Raw genomic sequence first — 18608 nt, 5'->3', positions numbered from 1 at the left:
TAGCGATGGAAGCAGCAGCTAATTGATGAAGATGAGGTGAGATGCCACTCTGCTCCTTTAAATAGTGTACACCGTCAACCAACCACACACAGAACCATAAACATTGATAATGGTGCCACAATCACTGGCAGTGTGCCAAGATGTTGGTCAGTGACAGAGGTAATTCACCCTCTACTGAACATAGGCCAAGTCAGATGGAGAACTGTTTCTCACCAAAGTGACCATCTGTTGCATTACAAACATGTCTCAGGTGTGTATACAATTTCATTGAAGTCAATGATTTCAAAAGCAGCCATAAAATAAACTCAATTGTTCATTCAGCAATAAGTAGAATTGTACCTTGGACAGCACAGATTGAAATAATATAAAATGTAGGATTGTGAAGTATAATGTCACTCCAAATGATGTCATAGGCTTCAGGTTCCCCTTTTGATTGTGGTAATCTGGTTGTCAGGTCCTATTACAAATAGGAGTGAGCGTTGCATAAAGACATCTGCCCCTGTAGAAGCTTTCTCTTTCTCTTCCTGATCCTGATAGGGTGAAAGAAACATTGTGTTACGTAGCTACTCTGTCACCCTGACAACGCAATGACACTGCAAGCACTGACACCTTGAAATGATAACAAACTCATGACAGTGAGGATAAAGAGAATATCTTGACACCATATTATTTCCTCTTTTATTCAGTGAAAGAAACAATGATAAAGCTACAGGTTCATTTCAACAAAACAGCACAAAGAGACAGAGAGGGAGTGAAATGGGAGACTTGTCAGATCTTAAAACATGCACCTTTCTTTAACAAAGCAAATTTGAGGAAATCCCTACCGAAGTTCTATCAACACATTGACTGTAGTACTCGCTTAGGAAAAACACTAGATCACTGGTACTCGCCTTTTCGAAATACCTATGCCTACAAGACCCTCCCCGCCCTCCCTTCAGCAAATCAGATCACGACTCTATTTTGCTCCCCCTTCTCTATAGGCAGAAACTCAAACAGGAAGTACACGTGCTAAACTCTATTCAACGCTGGTCTGACCAACCAGAACCCATGGTTCAAGATTGTCTTGATCATGCGGACTGGGATATGTTCCGGGTAGCCTCTGAGAATAACATAGACGTATACACGGACACTGTGACTGAGTTCATCAGGAAGTGTATAGGGTAGGTTGTTCCCATGGTGACTATTAAAACATACCCAAACCAGAAACCGTGGATCGATGGCAGCATTCCAGCAAATCTGAAAGCACGGACCACCGCATTTAACCATGGCAAGGTGACTGGGAATATGGTTGAATACAAACAGTGTAGTTATTCCTTCCATAAGGCAATCAAACAGGCAAAAAGTCAGTACAGAGACAAAGTGGAGTCGCGATTCAACAGTTCAGACACAAGACGCATGTGGTACGGTCTACAGAAAATCACGGATTACAAAGGGAAAGCCAGCCACGTTGCAGACACCGACGTCTTGCTCCCAGACAAGCTAAATACTTTCTTCACCCGCTTTGAGGATAACACAGTGCCACCGACGCAGCCCGCTCCCAGCCCACTCTCGTTTTCCGTGGCTGACGTGAGTAAGACATTTAAGCGTGTTAACACTCGCAAGACTGCAGGCCCAGACGGCATCCCTAGCCGCATCCTCAGAGCATGCGCAGAACAAGTGACTGAAGTTTTACAGACATATTCAATCTCTCTCTATCCCAGTCTGCTGTCCCCACTTGCTTCAAGATGTCCACCATTGTTCCTGTGCCCAAGAAAGTAAAGGTAACTGAACTAAATGACTATCACCCCGTATCTCTCACTTCTGTCATCATGATGTGCTTTGAGAGGCTAGTTAAGGATCACACCTGAGACGCACTTCAATTTGATTACCGCCCCAATAGATCCACAGACGATGCAATCGCCATCGCACTGCACACTGCCCTATCCCATCTGGACAAGAGGAATACCTAAGTCAGAATGCTGTTCATTGACTATAGCTCTGCCTTCAACCCCATAGTACCCTCCAAGCTCATCATTAAGCTCGGGGCCCTGGGTCTGAACCCTGCCCTGTGCAACTGGGCCCTGGACTTCCTGACGGCCGCCCCCCAGGTGGTGAAGGTAGGAAACAACACCTCCACTTCGCTGATCCTCAACACAGGGGCCACACAAGGGTGCGTGCTCAGCCCTCTCCTGTACTCCCTGTTCACCCATGACTGTGTGGCCATGCACGCCTCCAACTCAATCACTCAATCATCAAGTTTGCAGACGAAACAACAGTAGTAGGCCTGATTAAAAACAATGACAAGACAGCCTACAGGGAGGAGGTGAGGGCCATGGCAGAGTGGTGCCAGGAAAATAACCTCTCCCTCAACGTCAACAAAATGAAGGAGCTGATCGTGGACTTCAGGAAACAGCAGAGGGAGCACACCCCTATTAACATTGACAGGACTGCAGTGGAGAAGGTGGAAAGCTTCAAGTTCCTCAGTGTACACATCACTGACAATCTGAATTGGTCCACCCACACAGACACTGTGGTGAAGAAGGCGCAACAGCGAAGGCCAAAAAGATCATCAAGGACATCAACCACCCGAGCCACGGCCTGTTCACTCCGCAATCATCCAGAAGGCAAGGTCAGTACAGGTGCATCAAAGCTGGGACCGAGAGACTGAAAAATTGCTTCTATCTCAAGGCCATCAGACTGATAAATAGCCATCACTAGCCGGCTACCACCCAGCTACTCAACCCTGCACCTTAGAGGCTACTGCTCTATATATATAGAAATTGAATCAATGGCCACTTTAATAATGGAACTCTAGTCACTTTAATAATGTTTACATACTGCTTTACTCATCTCATATGTATATACTGTACTCTATTCTACTGTCAATGCCACTCCGACATTGCTCGTCCTAATATTTATATATCCCATTCTTTTACTTTTAGATTTGTGTATTGTTGTGAGATGTCAGACACTACTGCACTGTTGCTAGGAACACAAGCATTTAGCTACACCCACAATAACATCTGCTAAATATGTGTATGTAACCAATACATTTTCTGTTTAATAAAAGGAATCTACCTGCACTCCGGCAGTCATTTTGAGATGGTTTCCAAGGTAACTACAGTATGTACCTGCCTACTGATCTCCTGAGTAGACACCAAACACCCCCTGATCTGCCTGCCTAGTATCTCACAACCCAAGATGGCCACAAACGCATGGCGAAAGTCTTTATTGAAGAAGGCATAAATAAAAGGATTCAGAGATGAGTTAGCATAGCCCAGCCACATAGAGGCCTCCAGGACTATGGGGCTGATCCTGTCTCCCCACAGAGTAAAGGCTATGTTGATACTGAAGTAGGGGAGCCAGCACATTAGGAACACCCCCATGACCAAACCCAGGGTCCTTGCAGCCTTCTTCTCCTTTCTGATGGAGAAGCCTCCCAACCTAGCCTGGACTCGCCTGGCTGGATCTGATCTGGCTGGGTCTGGCCTGGCTGGGTCTGGCCGTGCTGGATCTTCCCTGGTAGGGTTCTGGTCCGTGTGGAGCTGCCCTGAATGGTTCTCCATGGCATGGATCCACCTGGCCTGCCTCTGAGCCACCATAAAGATCCTCCCATAGGCAAACAGCATGAACACAACAGGAATGAAGAAACACACCGTAGAGTCAGCCACAGCATAGGGTGTGTGGATCTGGGCCACACAGGTCGGGCTTTCCTGCTGGGTGCCCCTGTACCCAGTAGGGGGCGTCAAATAGTACATGCTGAGGGAGACGCAGAGGGAGGCGATAAGGAGGGGGAGCAGCCAGGAGAGCAGGAGGAGCATAGTGACCCGTCTTGGAGACATACGGGTGGGGTAGTGAAGTGGGTCGCACACTGCCACGTACCGGTCCAATGCCACACAGCTGAGGTTGAAGATGGAGGAAGTGCACAGGGTCATGTCCAAAAGGAAGTGGGCCACACAGAAGTTCCGTCCAAACCACCAGGTGTCCACAGAGCGCACCAGGCTGAACGGCATCACCAGCACAGCAACCAAGAAGTCCGCCATTGCTAAAGAGACAATGAAGGAGTTGGTGGGCGTCTGGATGTTCCGGAAGCGTCCGACAGAAGCCACGATGAGGAGATTGCCCAGTATGGCAAATACCGGTATGGGGATGAGGACGCAGAGCACACACACTTTGAAGGCGGTGCTCCGGAGCAGGGCTGAGGTGCTCTCGTTGTGCCCCCCGGTATCAGTGAGGTTGATGTAGTCTGTGGTGGAAGAGTTGGACCCAGAGAGTAGAACACCATGAGAGAGAACGCCAGCCATCCACATCGACAGGCCAATTATTGAGAACCCAAAAGGTGTAAATGAAATAGACTGATAACTACAATCACAAGAGGCTTTCAGCCATATGCCCCACTAAATATATAAACTCAATGTATCCTGACTAAGCTGAAGATTTAATCCCTTAGTTAGTAGATAAATATCCTCTTAGTTTGAGCGCTTGATCTATAGCTTTCGGTTGGAGTCTAACAGTCTGACTACGCTCTCTCTCTTCCTTTATCATAGGGACTGCCTTGTCCCCTCTCTGTGCTGTTTGTCTCTACATCTCCCAGCTGTGCATCTCCAGCCATGGGTGGTCAATGTCAATCATTAACCAGCATGCATTTGGGTGTCAAGGGGTAACTGGGCATGAATGCGAAGACTAGGTAGCTATGGCTTCATGTGGCTCTTCCAGATGAGGCCTGATCGATCCAGCGCTATCACAACCATCAACTTTCTCTCTCTCTCTCTCTCTCTCTCTCTCTCTCTCTCTCTCTCTCTCTCTCTCTCTATATATATATATATATATATCTCTTTCTCTCTCTCTATCTCTCTCTCTATCTCTATCTCTATCTCTCTCTATCTCTATCTCTCTCTTTCGCTCTCTCTGCTCTTTGGATGTGTTCATGTTACTGCCCACTGTTTGCTCCCAACTCCTGTCACTCAGGACTGTTTGATCACTGCTTAGAGCAGAATGCATCATTGCCCTATGGCCTATTATGTCTGTAAATAAAAGGGATCATGACAGTATTGAAAATGTGCCTGGATACCAGTCTGTTTGTACCATCACACCACTCCTTGCGAATCCTTAATCTAAGTAGGCAACATACACTATTTTATCTTCGACATATAAATGACAGTTTGAGGAATATTTTGAAATATATTTATTTACAGAGTGTATCAGATTTGTCATCGATGGGGTAGCGAGTGTAACCATAGCAGTGTTTTTTTTCTTCTCTCAAATCAAAACACAATGTTATCTACACACCTTTTCATACACACTAGATGTTTGTCCATATGATTACTACACCAGATAAACCAGGTTCTACTTTATTTACCCACTAGATGTTTGTCCATATGATTACTACACCAGATAAACCAGGTTCTACTTTATTTACCCACTAGATGTTTGTCCATATGATTACTACACAGGATAAACCAGGTTAGACTTTATTTACCCACTAGATGTTTGTCCATATGATTACTACACCAGATAAACCAGGTTCTACTTTATTTACCCACTAGATGTTTGTCCATATGATTACTACACCGGATAAACCAGGTTAGACTTTATTTACCCACTAGATGTTTGTCCATATGATTACTACACCAGATAAACCAGGTTCTACTTTATTTACCCACTAGATGTTTGTCCATATGATTACTACACCAGATAAACCAGGTTATACTTTATTTACCCACTAGATGTTTGTCCATATGATTACTACACCAGATAAACCAGGTTATACTTTATTTACCCACTAGATGTTTATCCATATGATTACTACACCGGATAAACCAGGTTATACTTTATTTACCCACTAGATGTTTGTCCATATGATTACTACACCGGATAAACCAGGTTAGACTTTATTTACCCACTAGATGTTTGTCCATATGATTACTACACCAGATAAACCAGGTTATACTTTATTTACCCACTAGATGTTTGTCCATATGATTACTACACAGGATAAACCAGGTTAGACTTTATTTACCCACTAGATGTTTGTCCATATGATTACTACACCGGATAAACCAGGTTATACTTTATTTACCCACTAGATGTTTGTCCATATGATTACTACACCAGATAAACCAGGTTATACTTTATTTACCCACTAGATGTTTGTCCATATGATTACTACACCAGATAAACCAGGTTATACTTTATTTACCCACTAGATGTTTATCCATATGATTACTACACCTGATAAACCAGGTTATACTTTATTTACCCACTAGATGTTTGTCCATATGATTACTACACCGGATAAACCAGGTTAGACTTTATTTACCCACTAGATGTTTGTCCATATGATTACTACACCAGATAAACCAGGTTATACTTTATTTACCCACTAGATGTTTGTCCATATGATTACTACACCAGATAAACCAGGTTATACTTTATTTACCCACTAGATGTTTATCCATATGATTACTACAACGGATAAACCGGGTTAGACTTTATTTACCCACTAGATGTTTGTCCATATGATTACTACACCAGATAAACCAGGTTCTACTTTATTTACCCACTAGATGTTTGTCCATATGATTACTACACAGGATAAACCAGGTTAGACTTTATTTACCCACTAGATGTTTGTCCATATGATTACTACACCAGATAAACCAGGTTATACTTTATTTACCCACTAGATGTTTGTCCATATGATTACTACACCAGATAAACCAGGTTATACTTTATTTACCCACTAGATGTTTGTCCATATGATTACTACACCGGATAAACCAGGTCATACTTTATTTACCCACTAGATGTTTGTCCATATGATTACTACACCGGATAAACCAGGTCATACTTTATTTACCCACTAGATGTTTGTCCATATGATTACTACACCGGATAAACCAGGTCATACTTTATTTACCCACTAGATGTTTGTCCATATGATTACTACACCAGATAAACCAGGTTAGACTTTATTTACCCACTAGATGTTTATCCATATGATTACTACACCAGATAAACCAGGTTAGACTTTATTTACCCACTAGATGTTTGTCCATATGATTACTACACCGGATAAACCAGGTTATACTTTATTTACCCACTAGATGTTTGTCCATATGATTACTACACCGGATAAACCAGGTTATACTTTATTTACCCACTAGATGTTTATCCATATGATTACTACACCGGATAAACCAGGTTAGACTTTATTTACTCACTAGATGTTTGTCCATATGATTACTACACCGGATAAACCAGGTCATACTTTATTTACCCACTAGATGTTTGTCCATATGATTACTACACCGGATAAACCAGGTCATACTTTATTTACCCACTAGATCTTTGTCCATATGATTACTACACCGGATAAACCAGGTCATACTTTATTTACCCACTAGATGTTTGTCCATATGATTACTACACCAGATAAACCAGGTTATACTTTATTTAAGCAAACACACCATAAAGACAATGAGTGACATTAACAGAAATGTGATCATCTGCTCTTTACATATAGCACCATTCTCCGACTGACCACACACCAGAAACATTCACAGATCAGACCAACTTAAAGAGAATGACCACAGACCAGAAACATTCACAGATCAGACCAACTGAAAGAGAATGACCACAGCTCCAGGAGACCAGAAACATTCACAGATCAGACCAGCTGAAAGAGAATGACTACAGCCCCAGGAGATCAGAAACATTCACAGATCAGACCAACTGAAAGAGAATGACCACAGCTCCAGGAGACCAGAAACATTCACAGATCAGACCAACTGAAAGAGAATGACCACAGCCCCAGGAGACCAGAAACATTCACAGATCAGACCAACTGAAAGAGAATGACCACAGCTCCAGGAGACCAGAAACATTCACAGATCAGACCAGCTGAAAGAGAATGACTACAGCCCCAGGAGATCAGAAACATTTACAGATCAGACCAGCTGAAAGAGAATGACCACAGCCCCAGAAGACCAGAAACATTTACAGATCAGACCAGCTGAAAGAGAAGGAATGACAGATTAGGGTGCAGTTCTACAGGTAGTCTCAAGGTAGCGTAGTCTCTCCCAGTCCTAGGGCCAATACTGTGGCCTTTTATCACTTAGATTTGCTCACCTCCTGCGTCCTCTCTCCTCCGTCCTCTCTCCTCCGTCCTCTCTCCTCCGTCCTCTCTCCTCCGTCCTCTCTCGCCTCTTTTTGAAAAAGGTCAATGTTAATTCAGGAGAGTCGGCGAGGAGAGTGAACGTGGATGAAAACACAGTTGCTTGAAATGAGACGGTCCTTCTCCACTTGCGCATCATTAGGAAAATTACATTTACACAGGTGGAGCCCCCAAACACGTGTAAAGTGCTCAAAACAAATTAAATTCGGTGTTCAAGACATTTATAGATAAAACAATAAGTAGCATATTATTTTTAAATGTGTTCATTTTTTTTCTCCTCTGACATAAAAGCTGATTCAAAGGGGGTGTGGCAGATTTCAAAACTCCTAACTCGCGTTAGGATACACATGAGTATCCTTGATGAAAGGTGGCCATTGAGGAGGGGAAGACACTCTTCCGTTCTCCCACTAACGAATTAACACTCTCCTCCAACATTAAACCACTTATCGGTTTCTGGGTCACGGAGGAGAGAGGACGGAGGACGGTCTTTGGCCCAAACGAGAATCTCCCTGTATGTACAGCCTTGATACAGATGCATGCATTGGTCTGCTATGGTCAAATCCATAATGTACAGTTCATGTGGTTTATCCCATTGCTTCACTACTGGCCTTGATCATGTCTCTGAGAAATACAAGACAGCTTCATCTGTAGTCATTTCTATCTGACACTATTCAATTGAACAGATGCTGGACTGACCCTGATGCTCAGTAATACCTGCTAACATACAGCAGAGGCCACTGTAGCACCAGCTCTACTCCTTCAACCATTTTCCATGCCAACGATACAAAACCATTGACAGTTTGACTTGACTTGAACCACTGACAGTAAATGGAACCATACATCACTCCCCCTCATCAATCAGGTACTGAACATGATTTAAATCCCCATCAGGAATCATTTAACAACAACTGATGACTGTAAGACTCCCAGACAGTCAAACCTTATCCTCAGGTATGTCCCCTCCATGCTCCCCACATGGGAACGAGAACACCCCCTGGCTGGACTTCCTGTAAGACATCTCCCTCTGAGTCCCTCCACCCCCCACACCCCCCCTCAGTGTCCCCAGCTGGCAGTCAGCAGGACTTCCAGGCAGCATAGAGGAGGGCCTGGAGGCGGCAGAGGCCCAGCAGGTGGAGAGGGTCTCCCCCTCTGCACAGGACGGCAGGTAGCTGGGGCTGGGGCTGGCTGAGGAGGGCAGGGTGCGCTGGCTCCCGTTGAGGCAGGCAGAGTTCTTCCGTGAGTAGCCAGACTCTGCAGAGTTCTTCCGTGAGTGGCCAGAGGAGGTGAAGTGGGAGGTGCGGTAGTTGGAAGCCCGCCAGCCTGGGCGACTTCTATAGTGACACTGGCATCTAAGGTTGGGGAGGTGCGGGAAAATGTTTAATTAAAAAACATTATCCATTGAAATGTGTCTTATGTTTCCACAGTTACAGACACAATGTACATACTCTAACATCATTTTATATCATCGGCCATAAGAAATACCAAAGGCCAACCGGAGGATGCAGATGAATTAAAAGGAGTACAGTAATGTGATTGGTAGTAAAGTAATAGACCAACCGGAGGATGCGTATGAAGGCCAGTTTGAACTCTCGGCTATAGCAGGGGTAGATGATGGGGTTGAGACAGGAGTTGAAGTAGCCCAGCCAGAAGATCACCTTGAACAGCGTCTCAGGAGGACGAAAGTCTGGGTTGAAAGACCCTGGGGGAACAAGAACAGACACAAGTTATACAGCTTTATATTGATCTGTATTGATCTGTATTGATCTGTGTTCCCTGTTCATAACATCAGCCTTTATATCAATGAAGTCAATACATAAAGCTGCACACGTCAGGCAGCTTGCTAAGCTTTCTAGTGTACTTCTATTTTTGTCCAATAGATGGCAGCATGCTGTAATAAAACCATGTGGTTCATGATGGACCAAATCAGCTGGACATGTAAACTGCCTCAGAGAAAGATAAATAACGGGGTACAAAAACAGCTCATTGTGGCCTTTTACAACATTGCCAGAAGACACAGTAAATGAGGCCAGAGATCGTAAACTAGATAAATATAATTTTTAGTTCTTCTGACAACGACGCCACATTCGTCCCAGGTATGTGACTAGAGGACCTGGCTGGCGGACACCAGCCTAGCAACTTGGAATTGACACATAACAACACTAACAGGGCCTGAGATGACCCAACATTCTGAGGGAAGACAGATGCGTTCCAGACGAGATGCACCTCTTCAAAAAGAGGGCAGGAATCGGTATGTGTTCAAGACTACATAGCATCGTAAACTTCTCAGCCTTGCTATCTCAAGGTCATTTTTCAATTATGGTGGCATTTGTGCATTGTATTTGAATAATAAAGAAAGAAAGAAAGAAAAATGGTTTACCTTCATTTAACTAGGCAAGTCAGTTAAGAACAAATTCTTATTTACAATGAAGGACAACACCGGCCATACCAGGACCACGCTTGGCCAATTGTGCGCCGCCCTATGGGACTCTCAATCATGGCCGGTTGTGATACAGCCTGGATTCAAACTAGGGTGTCTGTAGGTGATACCTCTAGCACTGAGATGTAGTGCCTTAGACCGCTGCGTCACTTGGGAGCCCTGGTACATCTTCCCATTCTAAATAAACAAATATGGTAGCTTAATGACTTTACCATTATGGTAACATTGTGTCACCAGTAATATTTGTATTTAAAAACGTATTCAGGATCGGTGAGTCACCTCGGGACGTTGAGCTAATGCTATTAGCATGAGGATGTAAGTAAGACAGTTTCCCAGGACATAGACATATCTGATATTGGCAGAAAGCTTAAATTCTTGTTAATCGAACTGCACTGTCCAATTTACAGTAGCTATTACAGTGAAAGAATACCATGCTATTATTTGAGGAGAGTGCACAGTTCTGAACATGAAAAGTTATTAATAAACCAATTAGGCACATTTGGGCAGTCTTGATACAATATTTTGAACAGAAATGCAACGGTTCATTGGCTCAGTCTAAACCTTGGCACATTCACTGCTGCCATCTAGTGGCCACAATCTAAATTGCAGCTGGGCTGGAATAATACATGATGGCCTTTCTCTTGCATTTCAAAGATGATGGTGCAAAACAAAATACAAAAGAACAGTTGGTTTTTTCTTTGTATTTTCTTTTACCAGATCTAATGTGTTATATTCTCATACATTCCTTTCACATTTCCACAGACGCCAAAGTGTTTCCTTTCAAATGGTACCAAGAATATGCATATCCTTGCTTCAGGGCCTGAGTTACAGGCAGTTAGATTTGGGTATGTCATTTTAGGCGAAAATTGGAAAAAAAAGGGTCGGATCCTGAAGAGGATTTATAGACCCCTCCCTCGATAACAGTTTGCTACTGGAGGGAATAATCAAGGTCCTTGTATATCTTTGTAATCAGTGATTTGTCAAGGTGGTAACACCAATGAAATCAAACTGAGGGACACATTTTACTATTAAAAGAAATAGGCATTTTAATAGTGTTCTTTATTTTTATTGATCTAAACAATATTTTCAATAATTGTGTTCATTGTCTAGCATTCAAAATAATAGATAGATATATCTAAACCCACAAAACATGTCACTACTCGTCTATACCAGTGGGACAAGCCAACCTGCTAGCCCCCAGTAGTTTCTACAATGCATACAAATGGATGTGTTGCGGTGTAAAGGATGTACATATGTTTTCTTATTAAATAACAGTTAAATAAAACACAGCATTTATTATCATGTGATTTTACATGGTGCCAAAGTCAAGGGACAGCATTTACCGTCACAATAAAATAATGGGCAAAAGCGAGACCACATGCATTTACCTACTAAATGACAAAAACCTGGACTCATCAATTACAAACGATCCACGGATTTCAACACCTAACTACAGTAGATTACAACATTAGCATGGATTCTCATCAAACACATTTCTTCTGTAGACTAATGAGAGCAGCTAGTCTGTGTTATATTGTGTCACACTCCCCACTGCTACGGTCAAGCATCGCTGGTGAGAGGGAATCTCATAGGCTAATGATGTGAGAGTGGAAACTAGGAAGTACGCCTTAGGAATGAAAACACTGAGTTATGAAACACATACAGGAAGTATGGAATAGCTGGGCTGTGTATTTCTGTGTGTATGTATGTGTGTGTTTGTGTGTGTGTGTGTGTGTGTGTGTGTGTGTGTGTGTAAGTGTATGTCTGTCTGAATGATGTCTGTGGTGTGGGTAAGCCACACTTGGTCTCTGAGGAGATGAACAGCCCAAATGAAAATCACATTCCTGGTAAAATTGTGGATGCTCTATAATCCCAGGCAATCGTGTGTGAAAGTTAGGACATATTAGGACAAATTAGAACACAATATTGTTAATAACCTCTTCCAGGACCCTGACGAAAACAGCTTTTCTGTCATAACGCTGGATGTTAGGCTATTACATTATTGTATCTGAGCTCCTAGAGTGTGCGGCTGTTCAAGTGTTCTACTAGCCTACACCTCGCCTAAACAGGTGTGTGTTTCTTTCGCCTCCAGATGAATCTCTTTCAGGACACCAACATAAAGGCAAGTGCGTCTGGTAGTGGTAATTCCTGTCAACTGAAAGTGGTAACACCTGTCATCTGGTAGTAATGTTAACACTGTTGCTTGGTAGTACTGGTAACAATGTCATCTGGTAGTACTGGTAACACCTGTCATCTGGTAGTACTGGTAATACTGTCATCTGGTAGTGGTCACACCTGTCATCTGGTAGTACTGGTAACACTGTCATCTGGTAGTACTGGTGACACCTGTCATCTGGTAGTACTGGTGACACATGTCATCTGGTAGTAATGTTAACACTGTTGCTTGGTAGTACTGGTAACAATGTCATCTGGTAGTACTGGTAACACCTGTCATCTGGTAGTACTGGTAATACTGCATCTGGTAGTGGTCACACCTGTCATCTGGTAGTAATGTTAACACTGTTGCTTGGTAGTACTGGTAACAATGTCATCTGGTAGTACTGGTAACACCTGTCATCTGGTAGTACTGGTAATACTGTCATCTGGTAGTGGTCACACCTGTCATCTGGTAGTACTGGTAACACTGTCATCTGGTAGTACTGGTGACACCTGTCATCTGGTAGTACTGGTGACACATGTCATCTGGTAGTAATGGAAACACTGTCATCTTGTAGAACTGGTAACACTGTCATCTGGTAGTACTGCTAACACTGTCATCTGGTAGTACTGCAAACACTGTCATCTGGTACTGGTAACACTTTCACCTGGTAGTACTGTTTACACAGTCATCTGGTAGAGTAACACTGTCATCTGGTAGTACTTTTAACACTGTCATCTGGTTGTACTGGTAACACTGTGACCTCTTAGTACTGTTAACACTGTCGTCTGGGTAACACTGTCATCTGGAAGTGGTATAGCTATCATGTGATAGTACTGGTAACAACTGTCATGTGGTAGGGGTAAAACTGTAATCTGGAAGTACTGGTAACACTGTGCTCTGGTACTATTGGTAACACTGGTCATGTGGTAGTGCTACTCACACTGTCAACTGGTAATTATAATCCTGTCATATGGTAGTAGTAACACTGTCATCTGAGAGTACTGCTAACACTGTCATCTGGTACTGGTAACACTGGTCATGTGGTAGCAGTACTCACACTGTCAACTGGTAATTATAATCCTGTCATATGGTAGTAGTAACACTGTCAACTGGAGGTACTGGTAACACTGTCATCTGGTAATGGTTACACTGTCATCTGATAGAACTGGTAACACTGTCATCTGGTAGAACTGGTAACACTGTCATCTGGTAATGGTTACACTGTCATCTGATATAACTGGTAACACTGTCATCTGGTAGTGGTAACACTGTCCACTGGTACTACTGGTAACACTGTTGTCTGGTAGTGATAACACTGTCATCTGGTAGTACTGGTAACACTGTCACCTGGTACTACTGGTAACACTGTCATCCGGTAATGGTTACACTGTCATCTGGTAGAACTGGTAACACTGTCATCCGGTAGTGATTACACTGTCATCTGGTAGTACTGGCAACACTGTCATCTGGTAGTGATAACACTGTCATCTGGTACTACTGGTAACGCTGTCATCTGGTAATGGTTACTCTGTCATCTGGTAGTACTGGTAACACTGTCATCTGGTAGTGGTAACACTGTCCACTGGTACTACTGGTAAAACTGTCATCTGGTAGTGATAACACTGTCATCTGGTAGTACTGGTAACACTGTCATCTGGTGGTGGTAACACTGTCCACTTGTACTACTGGTAACACTGTCATCTGGTAGTACTTGTAACACTGTCATATGGTAGTATTGGTAACACTCATCTAGTGGTTCACATAACACTGCCATCTGGTGTTGGTAAGAAGTCATCTGGTAGTACTGGTAACACTGTGCTCTGATACTATTGGTACCACTGGTCATGTGGTAGTACTACTCACACTGTCAACTGGTAATTATAATCCTATCATATGGTAGTAGTAACACTGTCATCTGATAGTACAGGTAACACTGTCGACTGGAAGTACTGGTAACACTGTCATCTGGTAGCACAGGTAACACTGTCATCTAGTGGTTCATGTAACACTGCCATCTGGTTTTGGTAAGAATGTCAACTGGCAGTATTGGTGACACTGTCATCTGGAAGTGGTAACACTGGTCATGTGGTAGTACAGATAACACTGTCATCTGGAAGTACTCTTAACACAATCGTCTGGTAGTACTATCAACAAGGTCATCTGGTAGAGTAACAGTGTCATCTGGTAGTACTGGTAACAACTGTCATCTGGTAGTGGCAACACTGTCATCTGGTAGTGAAAACACTGTCATCTATTGGTACTGGTAACTCTTTCATCTGCTAGTACTGATAACACTGTCATCTGGTAGTGGTCACACCTGTCATCTGGTAGTAATGGTGACACTGTCGTCTGGTAGTGTAATACTGCCATCTGGTCATGGTAACACTGTCATCTGGTAGTGGTAACACTGTCATCTGTTAGTGATGATAACACTATCCTCTGGTAGTAGTGGTAACAATGTCATCTGGTAGTACTGATAACACTGTCATCTGGTAGTAGTGGTAACACTGTCAATTGGTAGTACAGGTAACACTGTCATATAGTAGTGGTGACACCTGTCATCTGGGAGTACTGGTAACACCTGTCATCTGTTAGTAATGCTAACACTGTCATCTGGTAGAACTGGTAACACCGTCATCTGGTAGTAATGGTAACACTGTCATCTGGTAGAGCTGGTAATGATGTCATCTGGTGTGGTAACACTGTCATCTGGTAGTGATGATAACACTATCCTCTGGTAGTAGTGGTAACACTGTCATTTGGTAGCAGTAAGACTGTTGTTGGTAGTCCGTGTAACACTGTCATCTGGTAGTGCTGGTAACACCTGTCATCTGGTAGTAATGGTAACACTGTCATCTGGTAGAACTGGTAACACTGTCATCTGGTAGTGGTGACACTGTCATATGGTCATTGTAACACTGTCATCTGGTAGTGGTAACACTGTCATCTGGTAGTACTGGTAACACTGTCATCTGGTAGTGGTCACACCTGTCATCTGGTAGTACTGGTAACACCTGTCATCTGGTAGTAATGGTAACACCTGTCATCTGGTAGTAATGGTAACACCTGTCATCTGGTAAAAATGGTAACACTGTCATCTGGTAGTACTCGTAACACTGTCATCTGGTAGTACTGCTAACACTGTCATCTGGTAGTAGTGCACACTGCCATCTGGTACTGGTAACACTTTCACCTGTTAGTACTGTTAACACGGTCATCTGGTAGAGTAACATTGTCATCTGGTAGAACTGTTAACAACTGTCATCTGGTAGTAAAAAAATTGAATTCTGGTAGTACTGGAAACACTGTGCTCTGGTGCTGTTGGTAAAACTGTCATCTCATAGTTCTGCTAACACTGTCATCTGGTACTGGCAACACTGGTCATGTGGTAGTACTACTCACAACGTCATCTGGTAATTATAATCCTATCATATGGTAGTAGTAACACTGTCATCTGCTAGTGGTAACACTGTCATCTGGTAGTGGTAACACTGTCATCTGGTAGTACTGCTAACACTGTCATCTGGTAGTGGTAACACTGTCCACTGGTACTACTGGTAACACGGTCATCTGGTAGTGGTAAGACTGTCAGCTGGAAGCCCTCGTAACACTGTCATCTGGTAGTACTAGTAACGCCGTCATCTAGTTGTTCTCATAACACTGCCATCTGGTATTGGTAAGATTGTCAACTGGTAGTATTGGTGACACAGTCATCTGGAAGTGGTAACACCTGTCATCTGGTAGTACTGGTAACACTGTCATCTAGTAATGGTAACACTGTCATCTGGTAGTACTGGTAACACTGTCATCTAGTAATGGTTACACTGGCATCTGGTAATACTGGTAACACTGTCATCTGCTAGTATTGGTAATACTGTCATCTAGTAATGGTAACACTGTCATCTGGTAGTACTGGTAACACTGTCATCTGGTAATAAACACTGTCATCTGTTGGTAACGGTAACACTGTCATCTGGTAGTACTGGTAACACTGTCATCTAGTAATGGTAACACTGTCATCTGGTAGTACTGGTAACACTGTCATCTAGTAACGGTAACACTGTCATCTGGTAGTACTAGTAACACCTGTCATCTGGTAGTACTGGTAACACTGTCATCTGGTAGTACCGGTAACACTGTCAGCTAGTAATGGTAACACTGTCATCTGGTAATACTGGTAACACTGCCATCTGGTAGTATTGGTAACACTGTCATCTAGTAACGGTAACACTGTCATCTGGTAGTACTGGTAACACTGTCATCTAGTAATGGTAACACTGTCATCTGCTAGTACTGGTAACACTGTCATCTGGTAGTACTGGTAATACTGTCATCTAGTAATGGTAACACTGTCATCTGGTAGTGCTGGTAACACCTGTCATCTGGTAGTACTGGTAACACAGTCATCTAGTAATGGTAACACTGTCATCTGGTAGTACTTGTAACACTGTCATCTGGTAGTACTGCTAACACTGTCATCTGGTAGTGCTGGTAACACTGTCATCTGGTAGTGCTGGTAACACTGTCATCTGGTAGTGCTGGTAACACTGTCATCTAGTAATGGTAACACTGTCATCTGGTAGTACTGGTAACACTGTCATCTGGTAGTACTGGTAACACTGTCATCTGGTGGTACTGGTAACACTGTCATCTGGTAGTACTGGTAACACTGTCATCTGGTGGTACTGGTAACACTGTCATCTGGTAGTACTGGTAACACTGTCATCTAGTAATGGTAACACTGTCATCTAGTAATGGTAACACTGTCATCTAGTAATGGTAACACTGTCATCTAGTAATGGTAACAAGGTCATCTGGTGGTGGTAACATTGTCTGAACCATCACTAAATTATGAATTTAGAATTTAGTTTCGCATAACTCTACCACTCCATAGCGCATGACACAACTATGAGAACAGTCATAATATTAATTGCTCCAGACTTCCTACGACAAAGCACAACATAGTCGTTTTCAAATGCATTTATACATAAGCATTATTTACAGGTGTTGTATATATTGTGTAACGAAACATTTTAGACAAGCTGACACACTCTGACACTCATTTACTGTTTGAAAGTGTGGTGTGTATTGTCAAAGACACCCATTTTACAGGCACAACCTCTAGTGGTAGGACCCAATTCATCCTTTACCCCTGACTAGACCCTGTCCAGGGGATCCTTTCCAACTATTACCCCAGACCCGACTTGGTGCCAGACTTGAGAGATGAAGAGACATGAAGATTTGTGACCTGTTGCCACAAATAAAGGTCAACCAGTGAAGAACAAACACCATTGTAAATACAACCCATATTTATGCTTATTTATTTTCCCTTTGTACTTTAACCATTTGTACATCGTTACAACACTATATATACATAATATGACATGTGTTATGTCTTTAATATTTTGAAACTTCTGTATGTGTAATGTTTACTGTTAATTTTTATTGTTTATTTCACTTTTGTATATTATCTACTTCACTTCCTTTGGCAATGTTAACATATGTTTCCCATGCCAATAAAGCCCCTTGAGTTGAGTTGAGTTGAGAGAGAGATGGAGAGAGAGTGGAACTTTTGTGAGTGTAATGTTTACTGTACATTTTTTATTGATTATTTCACTTTTATTTATTATCTATTTCACTTACTTTGGCAATGTAAACAAATGATAGAGAGAGAGAGAGAGAGAGAGAGAAAGATTGAGAGAGAGAGATGGAGGGAGATGGACAGAAAGAAAGAGACAGAGAGAGACAGAGAGAGAGAGACAGACAGAAAGAAAGAGGAAGGTAAATGGGGGAGAAGGAGAGATAGAAGTAGATAGTTGGGGGCTTAATGCCCAACCTATTCTGCATCTCAAGCA

The 18608-nt window shown here is 42.8% G+C and overlaps 2 protein-coding genes across 2 annotated transcripts in view; both read right to left on the bottom strand.

Moving 5' to 3' along the window:
* Positions 1-2954: 2954 nt before the first annotated feature.
* On the bottom strand, positions 2955-4781 carry LOC115205432 (5-hydroxytryptamine receptor 4-like). Its single transcript, XM_029771404.1, has one exon. The coding sequence runs from the start codon at positions 4287-4289 to the stop codon at positions 3072-3074; it is 1218 nt and encodes a 405-aa protein (XP_029627264.1). The 5' UTR covers positions 4290-4781; the 3' UTR covers positions 2955-3071.
* Positions 4782-4842: 61 nt separating this feature from the next.
* The window catches only part of LOC115205430 (alpha-1A adrenergic receptor), a 35233-nt gene continuing 21467 nt past the window's right edge, over positions 4843-18608 (bottom strand). The window contains exons 2-3 of the mRNA XM_029771403.1: positions 9713-9854; positions 4843-9504 (exon numbers count right to left, since the gene is read on the bottom strand). Of these exons, the coding sequence (XP_029627263.1) occupies positions 9090-9504; positions 9713-9854 (557 nt within the window). The 3' untranslated portion in view covers positions 4843-9089. The remainder of the gene's footprint in view (positions 9505-9712; positions 9855-18608) is intronic.

Source organism: Salmo trutta, chromosome 13, assembly GCF_901001165.1.
Source record: "Salmo trutta chromosome 13, fSalTru1.1, whole genome shotgun sequence".
In the NCBI taxonomy this organism is placed as follows: Eukaryota; Metazoa; Chordata; class Actinopteri; order Salmoniformes; family Salmonidae; genus Salmo; species Salmo trutta.
This window is presented reverse-complemented; position numbering and strand designations above follow the sequence as displayed.